This window comes from Nansenia antarctica, assembly GCF_963989245.1.
Source record: "Nansenia antarctica genome assembly, chromosome: 16".
Lineage (NCBI taxonomy): Eukaryota > Metazoa > Chordata > Actinopteri > Argentiniformes > Microstomatidae > Nansenia > Nansenia antarctica.
Genome location: NC_137686.1, coordinates 23,490,372 through 23,509,278, shown reverse-complemented (window position 1 = coordinate 23,509,278; position 18,907 = coordinate 23,490,372). Strand labels below are relative to the sequence as shown.

Genomic DNA, 18,907 nt, shown 5'->3' with positions numbered 1-18,907 from the left:
GCGAGTAATCCCCACTACTATCTAGTTAGTGTAGAGCAGTGGGGATTACTCACCGAATCCGTTGCATGGCAATGTTATGGCTTGACTAGAGAGTGGGTCATTGATTTTCAACAACGCTGAGCGCATTTTTCTGAATAAAAGTCAGTCACATATAATTCTCTTTCTAAAATAACGCTCGGCCAAGAGGGTGCGGAGCTACACTACGGTAACCGCAGAATGTAAGATATGAGGCAATACATAAACTTGGGAAACAAATGTTGTTGAGTTGTTGTGTGTGTATTATGTATTGGGACTGTGGCATGTCTGTGGGTGATCACATCTGGCAGGGGGAACAGATCTGTGTTAGTATCTCTTGTTTACAAGCTTCAAATTGGGAACACGAAGGAAGGGACTCACTCTCTCTCTCTCTCTCTCTCTCTCTCTTTTCCGAAAATGCAAAATGATGTTTGTGTGTGTGTGCGTGCATTTGCATTCGGCACATGCCTGCTCAGATTGTTTTGCCACAAGCCATATAGCCTACAGCTGAATACACTAGGGAGGTGTGGAATATGTACTTTGGATAAATCAATTTAACATTGACCAATACCCTTGCTGTAGTATATCATATATGTCTATCACGGAGACTGCCAATGGCCCCGGGCCTGAGCTAGATTACTCTTCCTGCTACGACTGGTGGATTGATGATTCACTTGCTTAGTCAAATGTATTGATTGTAAGTCTTTCCCAGCTTTGGAATAAGGCGTCTGCTCAATGCCAAAAATGTCAATGTAAATGTAATATGTACTGTAGACCAACATACATATCAGGGGAGGGTGGTGGGAGGTAGACATCGGAGAACGTGCTCATTGTAACGCTTGGAATGGAATGTGGAATGGTGTCAAACGCACAATGGTGTCAAACACCTCGCCTGATACATGTTCCTGTACACACAGTAGTCAACTCACACTTAGAACACACAAACGGTTCTACCGGTATTTATTCAGCGTATGACAAACAAAAACAGACTGACTCATTTTACCTCTGCGCTGTCACCCAGCAACCTCATTTCCAAGTACACTATCAGTCAGTCAGTCAGTCAGTCAGTCAGTCAGTCAGTTAGTCAGTAAAGGGGCGAGTTAAGTGAAGAAACAGATGGAGTTGTAGGTTTTTTGGGGGGTGTCTTCAGGAAGCCCACTCAGTGCTACCAGCTGTCCAAGGGGGATACTGGAGACGCCCAGGGTGGGGTGGGGTGGGGTGAGATGAGGTATGGGTGTGTGTTGTCGTGACAGGTGTGTGGCGCATGGGATTCCTCGGGGTTTCCCAGGCCTGAGGGGCTGCTGCTGTGACTGCCTTCAAGCGACAGACGGAATGGAAGTCAGGCTACTCCATAAACGGCTCTGTCATGTGTAGTGTACTCAATCATCCTGGGCCCCGGTTTACTTGGACATTCCTCAACCTCACCCAGAAGCTGAAAAAGACCAAGACCAAGACCAAGACCAACTGCAGTTCTATTGATAGGCGACATGGTACGGGTCAGGTTTAGAGTTAGACGTAAGGTGAGGGTAAGAGTGAGTGGATAGCTAAGTTGAACAGTTTGTGTAGTTCGTTGAACATCCATCTTACAGGTCAAGCCACATCTTGGGAACGATCCACCGGAAAAAAGTGTTAAATCGTACATTCTAACTATCTAACTGTCCTTCGTCAACTTCCTTGAAGTCTGGTCAAGTGATATTTTAGATCAGGTGGTTTATGACCTCTTATAGCGGTCTAGGTCTGCTGCTCTAGAGGTGGAAAAAGCTCCTGGATTACACAGAGTCACCCAGAATACACATCACAGTCACACCCTGTGTCATTGGTACACATGACCCAGCGTGTCCTTGGTAAGCGGCCTCAGTATCGGTGTCACTAGGGGGCAAGACGGAGAGAGAGGCGAAAACAAGTTTCCCCGTTGCACAATACCTTCACCAAGGAGGAAGCACGCTTTATCTCGAGCTGTGTCCCAACAACCCACGAAGGCAGTTCCAATGTCACGCAGGCTTTGTTTGGAATCAGGGAGTATCCTATTTGTGTACTTGCATACTCCGTGACCATGTTATTGAATTTCCTCATTTTTCAGTGAATATGTCAATATGACATTACGGTCTTTCAAGCATACCACAGTAGGTGCACTGCACAGTGCGCACTCATACTTGTTAGGCGTACTGACATGGTCAGTAAGTACAGTATGTGATTTCGAAACACAGCCGATGAGTGTCCGATGAGTGCGCGTGTGACAGCTGGGACTTCGTAGACGCGAAACACATGACCGTGCGGAATCGAGGACGGCCACGCTTTGATGACCGTGCATAAAAAAATTAAAATAAAATATATATATATATGCTACGGTACATGTGGGAAGACGGTACATGTGGGAAAACTAGGGTTAGGGTTAGGTGCTACGTCGACTTGGTACATGCTGGCATGTCTAACCCTAACCCTAATCCTATCCCTAACCCTAACCCTAACCCTAACCTTAACCCTAGCACCCTAGCACCTAACCCTAACCCTAGTTTTCCCACATGTACCGTCTTCCCACATGTACCGTAACATATGTATATATATATCACAGACGTCGACTGCGGTCGGTTGGAAGTAAAATCTCGACCGTCAGTCGGGGCGCGAGGAAGAGCTGACGGAGAAACTTGGAAGACAAAAAAGCCTGACAGACCCCGCAACCCAAGATGAAGAGCGAGCGGGGGGGACGTCATGTGTTGGCCACGCTAACCGTGAACGACCTCAGTCACGTCGCGGCGGGCGGTCCGCTGAGCCCCGAGAGGACATTCTGTACCCGGGGCTTACTCTTCAGCGCTCACGCACAATCGTCTGGCTCATTTGACAGAACTGAATTGAAGGCTCTGTGTTGTAGACAGTGGGCGATGCCTTGTTAATCTATTAGTTGACAGGCGTAGAACAAAAGCCCTATTGGGTGCCCTGTGGTGTGTATGTGTGTGTGTGTGTGTGTGTGTGTGTGTGTGTGTGTGTGTGTGTGTGTGTGTGTGTGTGTGTGTGACAGCAAGGGAGGGTGTCAGGGCCTGAACACTCACCCAACTGACAGGGGAGGGGGACACAGAGGGGACATGTAGGGAGTAGGGCCTTCCCAGTATGCACCCTGCTGTCTGTCTATCTGTCTGTCTGTCTGTCTGTCTGTCTGTCGCTGTATGTGTGTGTGTGATAAGCCATGCCGAAGACACCACAACTACAGCTCCATACAGACCTAACTAGTGGCAGGGAGAGAAGGGGGAGGGAGAGGTGGAGAGAGAGAGAGAGAGAGAGAGAGAGAGAGAGAGAGAGAGAGAGAGAGAGAGAGAGAGAGAGAGAGAGAGAGAGAGGGTGAGGCGATTGAGAGAGAATGAGAAGAAAGAGGGGATAGGGAGTAGAGTGAGATGAAAAGAGTAATTAAGATAGGGACACAATCAGAGGAGAAACAATGTGGCGGGAGATAGAGAGAGAGAGAGAGAGAAAGAGAGAGAGAGAGAGAGAGGGAGGGAGGAAAGAAAGAAAATATTTGACGGTGAGAAGAGAAGAGAGGAGAGGGGGCAGACACAGGCAGAGTGAGAGACTGCAAGAGTGCTGCATAGTTACTGCCTAGCAACAGACTATCACCTTGGTTATCAGAGCCTTCGTCTAATTCCATGTGTAAGTTTAGCAGGATTGTCTCAGCACTGGGCCAGAGAACACAGGAGTGGGAGTGGGAGGTGAGAGAGAGAGAAAGAGAGAGGAAAAAAAGAGAGGTGGGGGGGTAGTGACGGTAAATGAGAGAAAGAGAGAGAGAGAGCGAGAGGGCCGTGTATAGTATAGTGTATAGTGTATAGTGAGGGTTCCCAATCTGAAAGAGAGAGAGAGAGGGCTGTGTATAGTGTATAGTGAGGATTCCCAATCTGAAAAAGAGAGAGAGAGAGGGAGAGTGGGAGTGTAGCTGGGCTGATGGACACATTCCATCATGTTTGCACTTCACTGGTCTGTCGCAAAACGTACACAGCACACATGTCAAATACACACACACACAGACAAACACAGCAAGTAATGTTAACACTCCGATGATAAGGGATTCGCCTTTCGCCTCACAGAGAAATCACGTGACAAGCAAGCACCAGCAAAGGCATATTTCGGAGCTACTTGTGCCCATGTCCTCTGATATCCCACACCCATACCACCACATGAAATCATGTCATCAACTGACCGTCTGGAAAGCATTACTCCACCACTCCAATAAACAAATGGACAGGCTGTTTTTTTGCCTGTGAGGACAGTGGCACGTTCAGTGACAAGGACAAGGACAACAGCCTGGCTGCCACTCCATGAGCTCGCTATGAAGGGCTGCTCTGTGTGTGTGTGTGTGTGTGTGTGTGTGTGTGTGTGTGTGTGTGTGTGTGTGTGTGTGTGAGTGTGTGTGTGTGTATGTGTCAGAGGCAGCTTGACAAATGGTCCCAGTGCCTGTCAGCTCAGTTTCAGCTGAATGTGTTAGCGATGCGTTTCTCCCTTATGGGGAAGATTGAAGTGCAATTTCAATGTTGTGTTTGAAGTCAGCAGTGTGCCTGGCAGCTCCTCAATGTCCTGACTTGAGTCCGCACACACACACACACACACACACACACACACACACACACACACACACACACACATTACTGTCCACTCTCAGGAATATGTATGCTATGCATGGATAATGAAAGCCTATACTGAGAGAGAGAGAGAGAGAGAGAGAGAGAGAGAGAGAGAGAGAGAGAGAGAGAGAGAGAACAAATGAGAGGGGGATAGTGGAGGGGAAACGAAACGCCTTTGTCCTTGGAATGTGTCAGTGTGTGCAGGGAACAATTATTTTCTGACTCTCATCTCTCCCTACCTCTCTCCCTCCCTCCCTCCCTACCTCTCTCCCTCCCTCCCTCCCTCCTTCCTTCTTTCCTTTTCTCCCTCCTTCTCTCGCTCACACATAGTGAGTCTAGTCTATCAGGTTCTAGTAGTGTCTTGAAGTGACAAAGTGTATAATTATATGCGTTTCCGCCACTCTTGTCACTCTGTGAGTGTTTGTGTTTCCGCAGAGAGAGAGAGAGAGAGAGAGAGAGAGAGAGAGAGAGAGAGAGAGAGAGAGAGAGAGAAAGAGACAGAGAGAGAGACACCATGCATTAGCCACTTCCCCTAGAGTCCCACATTCCATCACTTAATCCTCAAAACAACCAAACTGGGGCCAAAGGTCGCTTTGGGTCACGCTCCGCCATTTTCCGTGCTCACTCGCTCTCTGTTCAATAACAGCACTTATCAGAGACAAACCCATGCCCACACACACACACACACACACACACACACACGTCTGTGCGGAGCCTTATCTCTCAGTCCCACAAGCCGTTATTTTCCTCCCAGTTGGCATGTGTGTGAGGTAGGCCTACATCTGTGGAAGGGGCCCGTTCCAACCCTAACAGCTGAAGGCGGCTCTCGTTCCCCCACCGGTTCCACACTGATCCGGGGTCAATCTCCGATCCTGGTCTCCTCCTCCTCCTCCTCCTCCTCTTCCTCCCCCTCCTACACATTGGACGAGGAGGTGCCCAGGGGAGGAACCAGAGAACCTCTTCTCCGACGGAGCAGGAGATGACACATCAGGAGAGACTGTAGCGATCCCAGCCTTGGGGTCCGTGGAGAGGCCAGGCCAGCTGCGTCAACAACGGGAGTGTGGGAGGGAGGTATCGCCCAGGGGGGTTGTGGGGGAGTTTGTTCACTTCACACCCGGTGACGTCCAGGGGAGAGGAGGACGGTGTGAACGGCGGTGGGTCTCTCTCTCTCTCTCTTATGAAAGTGTGTTTCTTCCAGACGTGTTATAATAAAGCATTTTATTTCTCATAAACAGCTTCCCCCCATCGTCTTCAGGTGACAGTATTGTTGGTAACAAAAGGAAGAGAAGAAAAAAAAAAGAAAGACAAAAAGAAACTGATCCGCCCGCCCATGTTCGTTTCAAAAAAAGATGACACGTGACTTTTAAAAAAAAAAGAAGAAAAAAAAGATTGTGATGGTTGTGTTGGTGTTGGTCCCGTTTCAAAAACCGTTTTTTCCCCTCTGCTATAAGGACTCAACACCGGACTCACTGCACTAACCCTGCCAGATGTACTGCACTTCATAGCTATAAATATTGACTTGATTGATGATTTTGTCTTGTGGTGATGTGTGTACATTGTCCATTGTAATAGTCATGTGTACGCATGTGTGTATGTTTGATGTATTTGACACTGCTGTATTGAGTTTTTCCATCTGTACCGACGACAAATTCCACCGATCTTGGTCGTGTGGTCATTAAACCATTCATTCGTTCATTTACTCAGCTCGTTCTGGTCTCCATCTCTCTCAGTACCCAGAGAGCAGAGCAGGTGACAGTGCCACGTACACACCAGTGGGCACCGGTCCAGGTTTTCCAGCAAACACCTGTGTGTGACTCATTGCGCACGACTCATTGTGCTCGAGGCCGACGCGTCTCGAAACGATGATGTCGCCTACAGTCGGCTACAATGACCAAGCTATTCTCTCGCATGAAAATGGCCTGCTGCTGTATCACACCAACAACACAAGGCATCTTCATTCAATGACTGTATAAAATTTTTTTTTAAATAGAAAGAATATACATACTTTATAAGGAACACCTGTACACCTTCTCCTTCATGGGATTATCTAACCTGCCTTATCTAACCTGCCGTGTCAACAGACCAAGCTGGTAGAGGTGGTGTAATGGAATAATGATATAATGCTGCTGGGAATGTTTCCTTGGCACACTTTGGGCCCGTTAATACCAATCAATCATCGCTTGAATGCCACAGCTTATTTGAGTATTGTTGCTGACCATGTGCATCCCTTCATGGCCACAGTGTACCCATCTTCTCATGGCTTCTTCCAGCATGATAATGTCACAAAGCAAAAGTCATCTCAAACTGGTTTCATGATCATGACAATGAGTTCAGTGTTCTTCAGTGGCCTCCCCAGTCACCGGATCTGAATAGATCCAATAGAACACCTTTGGGATGTGGTTAGAACAGGAGATTCACAGCTTGAAAGCGCAACTGAAAAATCCGCAGGAATGATGCGTGATGCAATCACGTCATCATGGACCAGAACCTCAAAGGAATGTTTCCGACGACATCTTATGGAATCAATGCCACGAAGAACTGAGGCAGTTTTGAGAGCAAAGGGAGGCCCCCAGTATTAGTCTAGTGTTCCTAATAAAGGGTTCTGTGAGTGTAGGTGTGAAACAACTCTTCAACATTTCTAGTTCGGGGTACGTTTATATCCAATTAAACCTTAAACGGTAACCGTCTTTACGACGATCTTGCCAAATCACAACCCTGACGTGGGTTAATCCCAGGCTAGGTATTAAGACGGAGATGGTCCTCCTCTGCCTTTGCCGAGGAACAAACTCCCTCCCCCAATTAATATGATGATCGTACAATCAGAACTTTCCTTGAAACACACACGGGTGGGGGGGTTTCGCTGTGGAATTTAATGAGTTTTTTTTATGCTACGCTACGTTACTTCAGGGCAGTGTAGCGGTTACTGTCGGAATGTACCAGCCCCTGTGTGGGTACAGGGAGCAGGGAGACCCTATCCGTCTCTCTCTCTCTCTCAGTAATGATACATTCTCATTTTCCTGCAGCTTTCGGTCCAATTAACTCAGGCCCCGAGGACACCCAGGACTCAATTAGAAGAGGGGGCCTCCACATCAGCCACCCTGGATCTCCCCCCCCTCCCCCCCCCCCCCCCGCCCGACAGCTCCTCGGAGCCTGACGTTATCAAAGAGTTCTCGGAAAGAAAAGGAAAAGAATGCTCTGAGGGAACAGTGGGAGGAGGGGGGGGGGGGTTGGGTGGAGGGTTTCACTGAGAAGCGACTCCCAACACATCACTGTGGCTGTGCTGTGCTGCCTTCTCCTGGAGATTGAACCCGAGTGAAGTAAGATTTTGAAAAATGTGATCCGTTAGAAGGATGTGTTACGTTTTTCTGGGGGGGGGGGGGGGGAGTGATAGTGTTCAGAGTGATACGTTTCGGATGTCTTTTTCGACAGGAAAGACGCCGCCACGTTGACGTGGTGCTGGCAGTCTGCTCGTCTGGGGCAGGGTTGGGTAGGGTTGATGCACGACGTTGCTCAACGAGAGTCATGTGCGCAGGCAGCTGTGTGCCCAGTGTGATCTAAAAAACACCGACCAGAACCGCTGTGTCATCACTTCCTGCCGCGGGGGTCGTGATCACACATCCAGGTTCTTCCTGTGTCGGGCGGTGGAGGGGGATGTGTGTGCGTGTGTGTGTGTGAGGGGGGGGGGGGGAGTGATGGAAAAGGGCCTATAGAGCAAGGTCACATGAGATGACACAAGCCAACAAATGACTAAGAGCGAGGGTCCATTTTATTGCAATTTAGGGGTCAATTCCATTTCAATCTGTGACCGTTATGGGATTTGTCCCTTACGGGCCCCTGAATCAATGTCTCCTGCGTGGGGGGGTGACCTTGTGGTGGGGGGGGGGGGGACAAGAATGCATGGTCGGGAAAAAGGACACCTCTGCTTGAGAGCCTGTCGCCCGACTGCTCGACTCTGTCAAGCAACTGCTCTGCTCTGGTGGCTGCAGTGTGTGTGTGTGTGTGTGTGTGTGTGTGTGTGTGTGTGTGTGTGTGTGTGTGTGTGTGTGTGTGTGTGTGTGTGTGATACCAACACAAATATGAGTAGAAACACAACTAGCCCTTGGATTAGATGCCCTATTAGTCCCTTAATAACTCAGTTCAGTCTTAGTTCAATTAACAACAGTGAACGTGAATAATAATCACATACCCTATGGGGGCATGCCACGGATTTGGTCGAATGTGCAATTTCAAACGCAGGCTGGGATTTTCTGCATCGGATTATTTAAAAAATGTTTTAGTGCGTATACCGAACAGTACCAGGAAGCTCGTCAGCCCAGCCGACGACCATACGGCGTCCTCCCCATTAGAGGCTGTAAACGAACGTGTGAATAAAGTGTCCCCTGGCTCGTGGCAAAGTGAAACACCAACGGCTAGCGTTGCTTTTTTCTTTTTTTTGTGTGTCTCTGCTGGGTCGTTTCAAAGGGGACATTATCAGTGGTAAACAGATGTCTGAGGGAATGAGGGGGGGGGGGGGGGGTCCCGGCACGCTGGCATCACGCCTCAGTGTGAATCACGCTTTGAAAATGGCAGAGAAAGAATTGCTTCTTTTTTTCTTTTTCTTTTTTTTTTCTTTTTTAAATCAAGCTGTTGTGGTTGAGCAGGACATGTACCAAATACTGAGTGGGTAATGGGTATGTAAATATCTAGCAGACAACATGTGTGTGTGTGTGTGTGTGTGTGTGTGTGTGTGTGTGTGTGTGTGTGTGTGTGTGTGTGTGTGTGTGTGTGTGCGTGTGTGTGTGTGTGTGTGTGTGTGGCAAGGACATTGAGCAAAAACATTTATCTCTCTCCTTGCTCAGTCCCCAATAGATGGTTAAGAGCCTATGACCATAAGCACAAGTTGTCGAACAAGATTTCCTTGAGCCGAAAGGATGTTTGCTTAAGTTAGGTACATACCCACACACACACACACCTTTGGAACACAAATGAGAGTGATACACAGATCATGCTTATTGAGCAGTAACAACAGTAGACTAGCAATATATGTGCCCTTTTACTCGTGTTTTACACAGAAAGCAATGTCTCTTTATTGACGTTCGTTCACCAACATAACTGACGCCCCTGCAAACTTACTTCGCCTTCTGAGGGTGCACTGCACATGAAGTTGAACATCATATACAGTAGCAGTCAAACGTTTGGACACACTTTCCCATTCAAAGGGGGAAGTGTGTCCAAACTTTAGACTGGTACTGTATAGACTTAATATATCTGTCTTTACGCACACATGCCTATTGTGAAACACTAGGCCTAAGGTCTACAGTATTTCAGAAGTGCAAAAGGGGAAATCCTGACCTTTCTCTTTCTCTTATTCTAATCCATGTGCAAAGTCAGCTTGTCTGGAGAGCTTCACCATGAAGAACAGCTTACTATTTGTAAATTCAAAGCGGAGCTGTGCACTTTGATATCCAGTAATCAAACAATAAATACTCACTTCCTTAACTTATTCACCAGTGATGGGACAATAAAGTGTGATAAAATATTGCAGAAGCCTATAGCCGACAGGCTTTTATTCATCATTTGATCGATTATGATATCCAGTCCTACTGTGATACAGTAACCACATATGAAACCGAGGTCGGAGGAGCTGTATACATACATGTATTCACATGTGCTTCATATTGTGTCATATGTGCTTCATACTGTACATCAAAGCGTGCCAAAATCCTCCCAATCCTCATTCTCCCAAAGAAAGCCTACTTGACTATTACTTTCAGAAACGGCAATCCTTCATACCACAGGCTGGTTTCAGGTCCAATGGACCACATACGGACAGATAAAGAGGACCAGAGACTGGCGTTTAGAGTGTTAAGTCGGAGCAGGTGACATTGGTGGCAAAATGCGGGAAGGCATTATTCTAGGGGTGACGAGCGGGAGAGAGGAGTAATGAGCGTGACAGTGCATGGCCTTTGCTCCGAATCGAAGCCGCAGCTTCACTTTTTGGTCTCACTGTCTCACTGTCTCTCTGCTGGTCTCACTGTCTCTCTGCTGGTCTCACTGTCTCTCTGCTAGTCTCTCTGTCTCTCTACTAGTCTCACTGTCTCTCTACTAGTCTCACTGTCTCTCTGCTAGTCTCTCTGTCTCTCTACTAGTCTCACTGTCTCACTGTCTCTCTGCTAGTCTCTCTGTCTCTCTACTAGTCTCACTGTCTCACTGTCTCTCTACTAGTCTCACTGTCTCACTGTCTCTCTGCTGGTCTCACTGTCTCTCTGTCTCTCTGTCTCTCTGCTAGTCTCACTGTCTCTCTGTCTCTCTGCTAGTCTCTCTGTCTCTCTGTCTCTCTGCTGGTCTCACTGTCTCACTGTCTCTCTGCTAGTCTCACTGTCTCTCTGTCTCTCTACTAGTCTCACTGTCTCTCTGTCTCTCTGCTAGTCTCTCTGTCTCTCTGCTGGTCTCACTGTCTCTCTGCTGGTCTCACTGTCTCTCTGCTAGTCTCTCTGTCTCTCTACTAGTCTCACTGTCTCTCTACTAGTCTCACTGTCTCTCTGTCTCACTGTCTCTCTGCTGGTCTCACTGTCTCTCTGCTGGTCTCACTGTCTCTCTGCTGGTCTCACTGTCTCTCTGCTGGTCTCACTGTCTCTCTGTCTCTCTGCTAGTCTCTCTGTCTCTCTGCTGGTCTCACTGTCTCTCTACTAGTCTCACTGTCTCTCTACTAGTCTCACTGTCTCTCTGCTAGTCTCTCTGTCTCTCTGCTGGTCTCACTGTCTCTCTGCTAGTCTCACTGTCTCTCTGCTGGTCTCACTGTCTCTCTACTAGTCTCACTGTCTCTCTGTCTCACTGTCTCTCTGTCTCACTGTCTCTCTGCTAGTCTCTCTGTCTCTCTACTAGTCTCACTGTCTCTCTGCTAGTCTCACTGTCTCTCTGCTAGTCTCTCTGTCTCTCTACTAGTCTCACTGTCTCTCTGTCTCACTGTCTCTCTGCTAGTCTCTCTGTCTCTCTACTAGTCTCACTGTCTCTCTGTCTCACTGTCTCTCTGCTAGTCTCTCTGTCTCTCTACTAGTCTCACTGTCTCTCTACTAGTCTCACTGTCTCTCTGTCTCTCTACTAGTCTCACTGTCTCTCTGTCTCTCTACTAGTCTCACTGTCTCTTTGTCTCACTGTCTCTCTGCTAGTCTCACTGTCTCACTGTCTCTCTGCTGGTCTCACTGTCTCCGATCTTTTTGGTCGGGCCATTATCACCACCGGCCCATTCCGCCGTGGTCAGAGCCGCAGAGCGAGCTAAGGCAGCCCCGCTGACATCTCTCCGCGATAGCTCGCAACCCCCCGTCAGCTGCTGCGATGACTCATGCCCTGGCTCCTCTGGCTGTGGTCGGCAAATAATGCGCTAGAGTCCAGGAGGCGATAGAACAGGTCTTTCTCTTTCTCTCTCTCTCTCACCCTGTCTCTCTGTCGGTATCTCTCTCTCTCTCCCTCCCTGTCGGTCTCTCTCTCTCTCTCCCCCTGTCTCTCTGTCTGTCTCTCTCCATCTCCCTCTCTCTCTGTCTGTCTCTCTCTCTCCCTGTCTCTCTCTCCCTGTCTCTCTGTCGGTCTCTCTCTCTCTCTCTCTCCCTGTCGGTCTCTCTCCCTGTCTCTCTGTCGGTCTCTCTCTCTATCTATCTGTCCCCCCCCCCTCTCTCTCTCCGTCTCTCTGTCGGTCTCTCTCCCTGTCTCTCTGTCTCTCCCTGTCTCTCTATCTGTCCCCCCCCTCTCCCTATCTCTCCCCCCCCCTCTCTCTTTCTCTCTCCCTCTCCCACACACTAGCCTACTTATTGTTCGTGATTATTCATAGAGCCATGAATAGGTTATTAAAGCGCTCTGTCTGGTGAGTTATGTTATTATTGCCAGGGGGGGGGGGGGGGGGGGGGGTAGCCCGTGGAAGACCCACGCCTGTGCGCAGCGCTGGTATGGGAGGTTTGAACCGGACTAACCCGCATGCTTCCAGGATTCAAAATCAAATGAAGCTGCGATAATATGACTCCGGTGTCGGCCTAGGCTACACCAAAACAAGCCTAATATGTTTAGATTTGAGATTGCAATAGGTGACATATAGGCCTAGTACATAACCAAGTGTAGCATGTGTCATTTTAACTTGGAGAGGATAATAGGAGAATATACAGATAAAAAACATATTAGGCCCTGAACACAGCAAAGACCTAGGTTCTAGGCCCTGGACAATCTAGACAATTTGATGGCAGCTACTAGATTGAAATCAAGTGCAACACTGAAACACAACTGTGAACATTTCAAACCTGCAAACTGCGACACTTTAAATGAATGTGCAATAACACTATGTGCAATATGACAAGTTCAACCCTCGTGCACAAAAGGTTCAGAGATAGGAAATATTAGGATATTTATAGCATAGCATAGAGTACAGCACAGTGTTTTATTTGTATAGTATAGTAGTATAGTATAGTGGATAGTGTACATAGCCTTTATGTATGTAAACCAGCTCCTTTCCCTTCTTGTTTTTAGTATTTTTTTCCTAGCACCAGGGGAGCCCCCCCTCCCAAATGTCGTTGTATGGTACCTGTACTGTATTAATGACAATAAAGACCATTCATTCATTCATTCATTCATTCATATATTAACAAATAATAAACATATTAATGATGGTCAAGGGGTGCGCAACTTACCTTGGTGACCACATTCTGCACGAGTCCCGTGTGCAGCTCGAACGTCCACTCTTTGCACATGCATTGCATGCCCAGCGCCGTGTCGTTACGGGGGGCATAACTCCCGTTGGCATGCACGTATGCGGCGGCCCGCTGTGTACCATTATGTGGCCCGGTAACCAGCGACGAGAGACTCCTGGTCGTCGAATTAGTGACGTTCACCGGAGGATGCACACATGTGTTGTTCGGCTGGGCCAGGAGGAAAAAGTCAGAGTACTGGCTGAATCCGATGAACAGCGCCGGGATCCACGTCAGGACGATCAGCTGCCTCTGGTACTTCCCGAAGCCCCCCAGAAAGGGCAAGACGCAGCCGTCGATGCGTGAGAGCAGTCCCGGTGTGGTGGTCTCGGCGGACACGAAGCCGTTCTCCGGTTGATGCAGGTCCCGGTCCTCCGTCGTCTCGAGGTGCACCACGGCCATCGTAGCGGTGGTTTCGCTCATGGATGTGGATGGATCTGAAGCGCACAGCCCCCCCTGTTAGGCAGTGCTGCTACCCCCGTCGACTCCACCACAATGCGTCAATGCCCCCCTGCGCTCCCCGGTGGTGGTGGTGAAAGCGGTGCGCAGTCAGTCAATCACTGGGATTGGAAAAATAAGACGCACTTCGTTTTATTATCAGGAAGCTTAATCACAGAAGCCCTCTTTAGTTAGTGGACTGAAGCCATTGAGCGCAGCGATCGCAGCTGACAGCGGGTTCGAATAATGCAGCCTGGCGAATTTCCAATAGTAGCCTATCATATGAGACAGACGCGACGATCACGGTAGAAGCCAAGGGTCCTAAATGATCGATCGATCCCCCTTCGAATAACATAAATTAGCATAAGGTTTGATCAACCTATCTGGGTTGGAGCGGTGTCCGGAAGAAAGTCGTGAGCCAGCCAGGGGAGTGACAGTGACCTGCCCCCTTTTTTGGAGGGCGCCTACAGGCAGGGTGCGAAATAAGGGGGAGCTCGGGGAGCTATAGCTCCCCTAGTGGTGACATGAGCTCCCCTGGAAACATGGTTTGTGACATTTTGGGGGAGCTCTAAAATATTCCAAATTGCGATGGATTTATTCCAAGTTGTGACGGATTTTACCTGGTGTAATATGATTTGTAGAGGCATACAATCTATTTTGATGTTGGTATTAGGTAATATAAATGATATATAATAGCCTATATAGCCTACATATAGGCCTTTATTGGCTACAACTATGCGACAGTAACTTGCAGCGGGGTGCACTGACGCTGAACCCCTCATAGTGATAAGTAGGTGGACAACGCGTGGTGCTGAAATAGCCGACATGCGGTGTGTGGTTTGAAAAAAGTAACGCCAGCTCAGTAAATAATTCAAACTTAATGTTTACTTATAGGCTATGTGAATGTGACTGCACCACACATGTGAACAGTAACAAAGCAAATGCAGTTTAATTTTATGAAAAACATTGACAACTAAATCGTCGCAAAAAAAAAAAAAAACTGAATCCGCTTAGCCTATATGCTCCTGAAAAACATTTAATGACAGAGCAAACACGCTACATTACTAGGGATAATAATTACAATGAGCCATTCATTAAAAATAGAAAAAATAATATTAGGCTATTAAATCTCACTTAATGAGAAAACTGGCATCTCCCATCGGTCACTATTTGTTGGCTATCTGGTGATATGGACGTCTTTGAGTGTCTAGAAAAAGTCTAATGTATTATTAAAAAGTCTAATGTATTATTATTATTTATTATTATTATGGACGTCACTTTAATCCGGCAGTTCTCAAGGTTTTTATGCACCAATCGATTCCTCTAGCGCGTCTTTATCGCATTCATTGACGAAAAGGACGACTCGCATGTATAGGTGGAAGGGAACATTCATTGTGAGCACGGAAGATGTGAGTCTCACAACGGCTTTGCATTGATGAAACCAGGTAGGATGAACGTATAGTTCGCTGTCCATTCCTCTTTAAATGCCCTGTTTTCACTGTCAACTTTCCTCTTTACACCTTTGGAGAGTGACATGATGTTTCTCTTGCTAGCTAGCAGGTTAAATGTTTAGCTAACTTCACCCGGCACCAAACAACCAATCCAATAATAATGTGACCTTGTCTGGGAGGAGGGGGGAATCATTATCAGAATAAAACTATGTTAAATAATTATTAGAATAAGTTAGGCTGCGCTACATCGTCAGTCCACACATTTATTATTCAAAACTATGGAAAAGGGTGAAACTACGTTGTTGAGAATCACAACACAAACTCGCTAGTCAAGCCAAAATACAGCAGCGAAATGGATTGAACTGCTACCTAGTTAACTAGAACACTACTTTACATTGTTACCTAGTTAACTAGAACACTACTTTACATTGTTAGCAGGCTCACAAAACAAGCCGTGTTAGTTGACTAGCGATGTGTCATTGATTTTCTACACCCAAAAAATCCGTCAGGAGATTTTTTTTTTTGCTTTAATCCCTGGGCTCCCCCGCACACCGTGATTTAATTCGCACACTGCCTACAGGTAACACACCTGTCCCAAATGCAGACTGGAGACGTCTCTTTGTGGACAAATACCAAGAATCTCTCTCTTGACAGACCGAGTCATCCGATCTTTAGGTTATGCATGCACACTTCCTTCGGACGCATGTTCGGTCGTTTTGCATTGGAAACGACTTGACGTTTGTTGAACACGAGCAAGGGGGAATATTGAACCGGCCTCGTGGAGGCGGGTCCTTGCTCCCAGACCACGCCCTGGTCTGTCTCTCACGCGCTTTGATTGGAGCTTACCGGCGCATAATAAGCCACTGGATCTTTGATTGGAGCTTAGCAGCGCATAATAAGCCACTGGATCTAAATGGGCAACAAAGGTCCCCTTTGTAATTTGTGTAGGAGACGTTTAGCAGGCCTATAGGCCCTATCCGAATAGTTCTGCGACAATGGGACTGTCATGGTAGAAGAAAAGGGAGAAGAGAGCATGAGAACAGAAATATCTCTCTCTCTCTCACACACACACACACACACACACACACACACACACACACACACACACACACACACACACACACACACACACACACACAGAGGATTCCTCAGAAACCGTTTTGCATAGATACAGAGTTTGTAAAGGGTCAATTATTTATTAGTTTGTTGATCTGAGGCCCACTGGTGCGATGTGATACTAGTGATACTAGTGAAATAACACTACAACTTCCTAAAGCCTTTAGGAGCATGACTACCACACCTTTTTTCAATAGCTAACATCTCCAAGTTATGTCCTGAGGTGCCATTAGCACCGGCCCTCAAAAGGCCTGACCTTTGACACCCTCATCATGGTGATTAGAAACTGACCTTACAAGTTAGGAATGGTTTACCCATTTCAACCGTAATGGGTCCTCCCACCACACATACTTGCATGATATTTGCATGATCAATGCGTGATAACATGTGAAAGCCGGAGCCGGTCCAATCAGGCCCACGGGTGTTTTCTTTTATTTAAAGATAGATCAGCTTTGAAATGGGAAGATAGCAATTAGGTTCAATCAGTAAGTATTGCTTGCATAGTGAAGTGAAATGAAGTCAAGTGAAACTTTATTTATATAGCGCCTTTCGTACATGAATGCAACTCAAAGCGCAACCTCACACATACATTGCATAATGTTTTTTCTTTTTTCATTTCATAAAAAAAAACTAAAACACATTAGGCTCCTACTTACAGCTTTTTATTGTACTTGGTAAGGTACATAATATTGGTTCATTAATTGTTAATTCTATTTTTAGTTCGAAACACCAGATGCCCACAGATTAACCCATCTTGAGTCATCTGGTGTGAGTAGGCACGGTAATATTGACCACCTGTGGAAATGAGGCATTGAGCGTAGACTGATTATAGGCTAACTGTAATATTGAGTATTGTAATAATATGAGGCACCGGTGCGCACAGCAATTGACACTTGTTTAGTTTGACTAACAAATGTATTATCTTTTCTGGTATGTGTGAGGTTGCATTTGATCCAATGTGACCAAAACGAGTTTGACACTCCTTTCAATGAACATCCTATGATATCTCCTCCTGTGTGTGTATGCAGGCTGGTATGTGTGTCTACGTAAAGGCCATCGGTGTTGATACTGACACCAAACGTGGGCAGTCAATGATGTGGATAATCGATGGGGCGAACAATTTGTGTGTGTAGTGTGTGTAGGTGTGTGTGTGAGTCTGGAAAAACAGTTACTGCACTCAGTACTGTCGTACTCTGGCAAACAAGTTGCAAAACCAGCTGCAAGTTGCAAAAACCGAACCAGGAGCTTTCTGCCCCCTGTCAGAAATGTCCAACAAGCCTCTCAGTCTATAATGCGCTCCACATTTGACCACTGATTAAAACATCTGTCAGCACATGTATGTTATATTTAATATGTAGCTGTTAAAAATACAATATGTGGTATTCTATGATTCTTAAGTCCTGACTAAACACAACCAGTGCATTCTGTGCATGGATCAGATTGATCTAATTCAATCATTATACTGTTACACTAGCGTCAACAAATAGATATCTCCGGACCTCACTCAGTTAGTAATGACGGCTTAACAGAACAATAACAATGAGTAAGGCCTTGGGGATACTTATTTCAAATTCAGACCCATTGTTGAAATTGTGCTAATTCAAACAATAGTGTGCAAACAGTTCACATGATGGATTGGATCCTCCATATCATTTTATAAGCTCTAAGAACAATTGAAATGGTGGCGCCTCCCTCTGTTGGTTACAGTGTGGCACTGCAACATCCATAGTTTATTTAAAAAGCCTGTTTGAATGCTGAATCATAGGCCTACTGGAAGATTTTGCTGAACTGCCTTCAAAATCTGATGCTTGTCCACTGTACATACAGTATGTCCCAGTGGTGGACATTGGGGGTCCAGTAGGCTGATGCGAGCTGCAGCCAGGAGCCAGTGAAGGGTGCAAAGGAGTGGGGTGTTATGGGAGAACCTGGGGAGATTGAACACTAGACGAGCGATTCCGGATGATCTGCAGAAGTGTGAAGGCAGAGGTGGGGAGCCCGGCCAAGAGTGCCTTGCAGTAGTCAAGGCAGGAGATCACTGCTTCTCTCGTGAGGAATGGATGGACGTATCCTTCTGATGTTGTAGAGGAAGAATTTACAGGAGCGTGCTGTCGCTGTGATGTTTGCCTCACAGGATATGTGGTCACCCCAAGAGTCTTGGGGCTGTCTGGGAGGAGGTCTGGAGTCTTGGAGAGGGCAGGCTTTCCCATGGAGGAAGAGCAGCTCAGTCTTGTTAAGGCGGCGTTTGATGTGGTGGGCTGACATCCAAGCAGGAATGTCTGCAAGACAATGCGTTGGATGTGACCAGTTTTATAATGTCATCGGGGGAGAGGGAGGAAAACGCTGATAAACCAGAGAATGAGTGTATCACAGTGGGTTTGGGAGGAGGAGTGGTGCAGAGAGGTAGAGAGAAAGAGCTGCTAATGTCACCAGCCTTCTTTGCAAAGTAGATGACAAAGTATTCTGCAGACAGGGGGGAGGGAGGAAGGGCAGGAGGTGTGTTGAGGAGTGAGGAAAATGTGGAGAAATGTTTCCTTGAATATTATTAAATCTAAAACAAGAAAAACAAATACAAAAA

General features: G+C 47.0%; 1 protein-coding gene across 1 annotated transcript in view; it reads right to left on the bottom strand.

Annotated features, from left to right (window-relative positions):
• Positions 1-13,729, bottom strand: part of LOC308172157 (solute carrier family 22 member 23-like) — a gene marked incomplete at both ends in the record, with an annotated part of 45,914 nt that extends 32,185 nt beyond the window's left edge. Inside the window, one exon of the mRNA XM_080547068.1 lies at positions 13,271-13,729. Coding sequence (XP_080403194.1) covers positions 13,271-13,729 — 459 coding nt within the window. The remainder of the gene's footprint in view (positions 1-13,270) is intronic.
• Between the last annotated feature and the right edge of the window lie 5,178 nt (positions 13,730-18,907).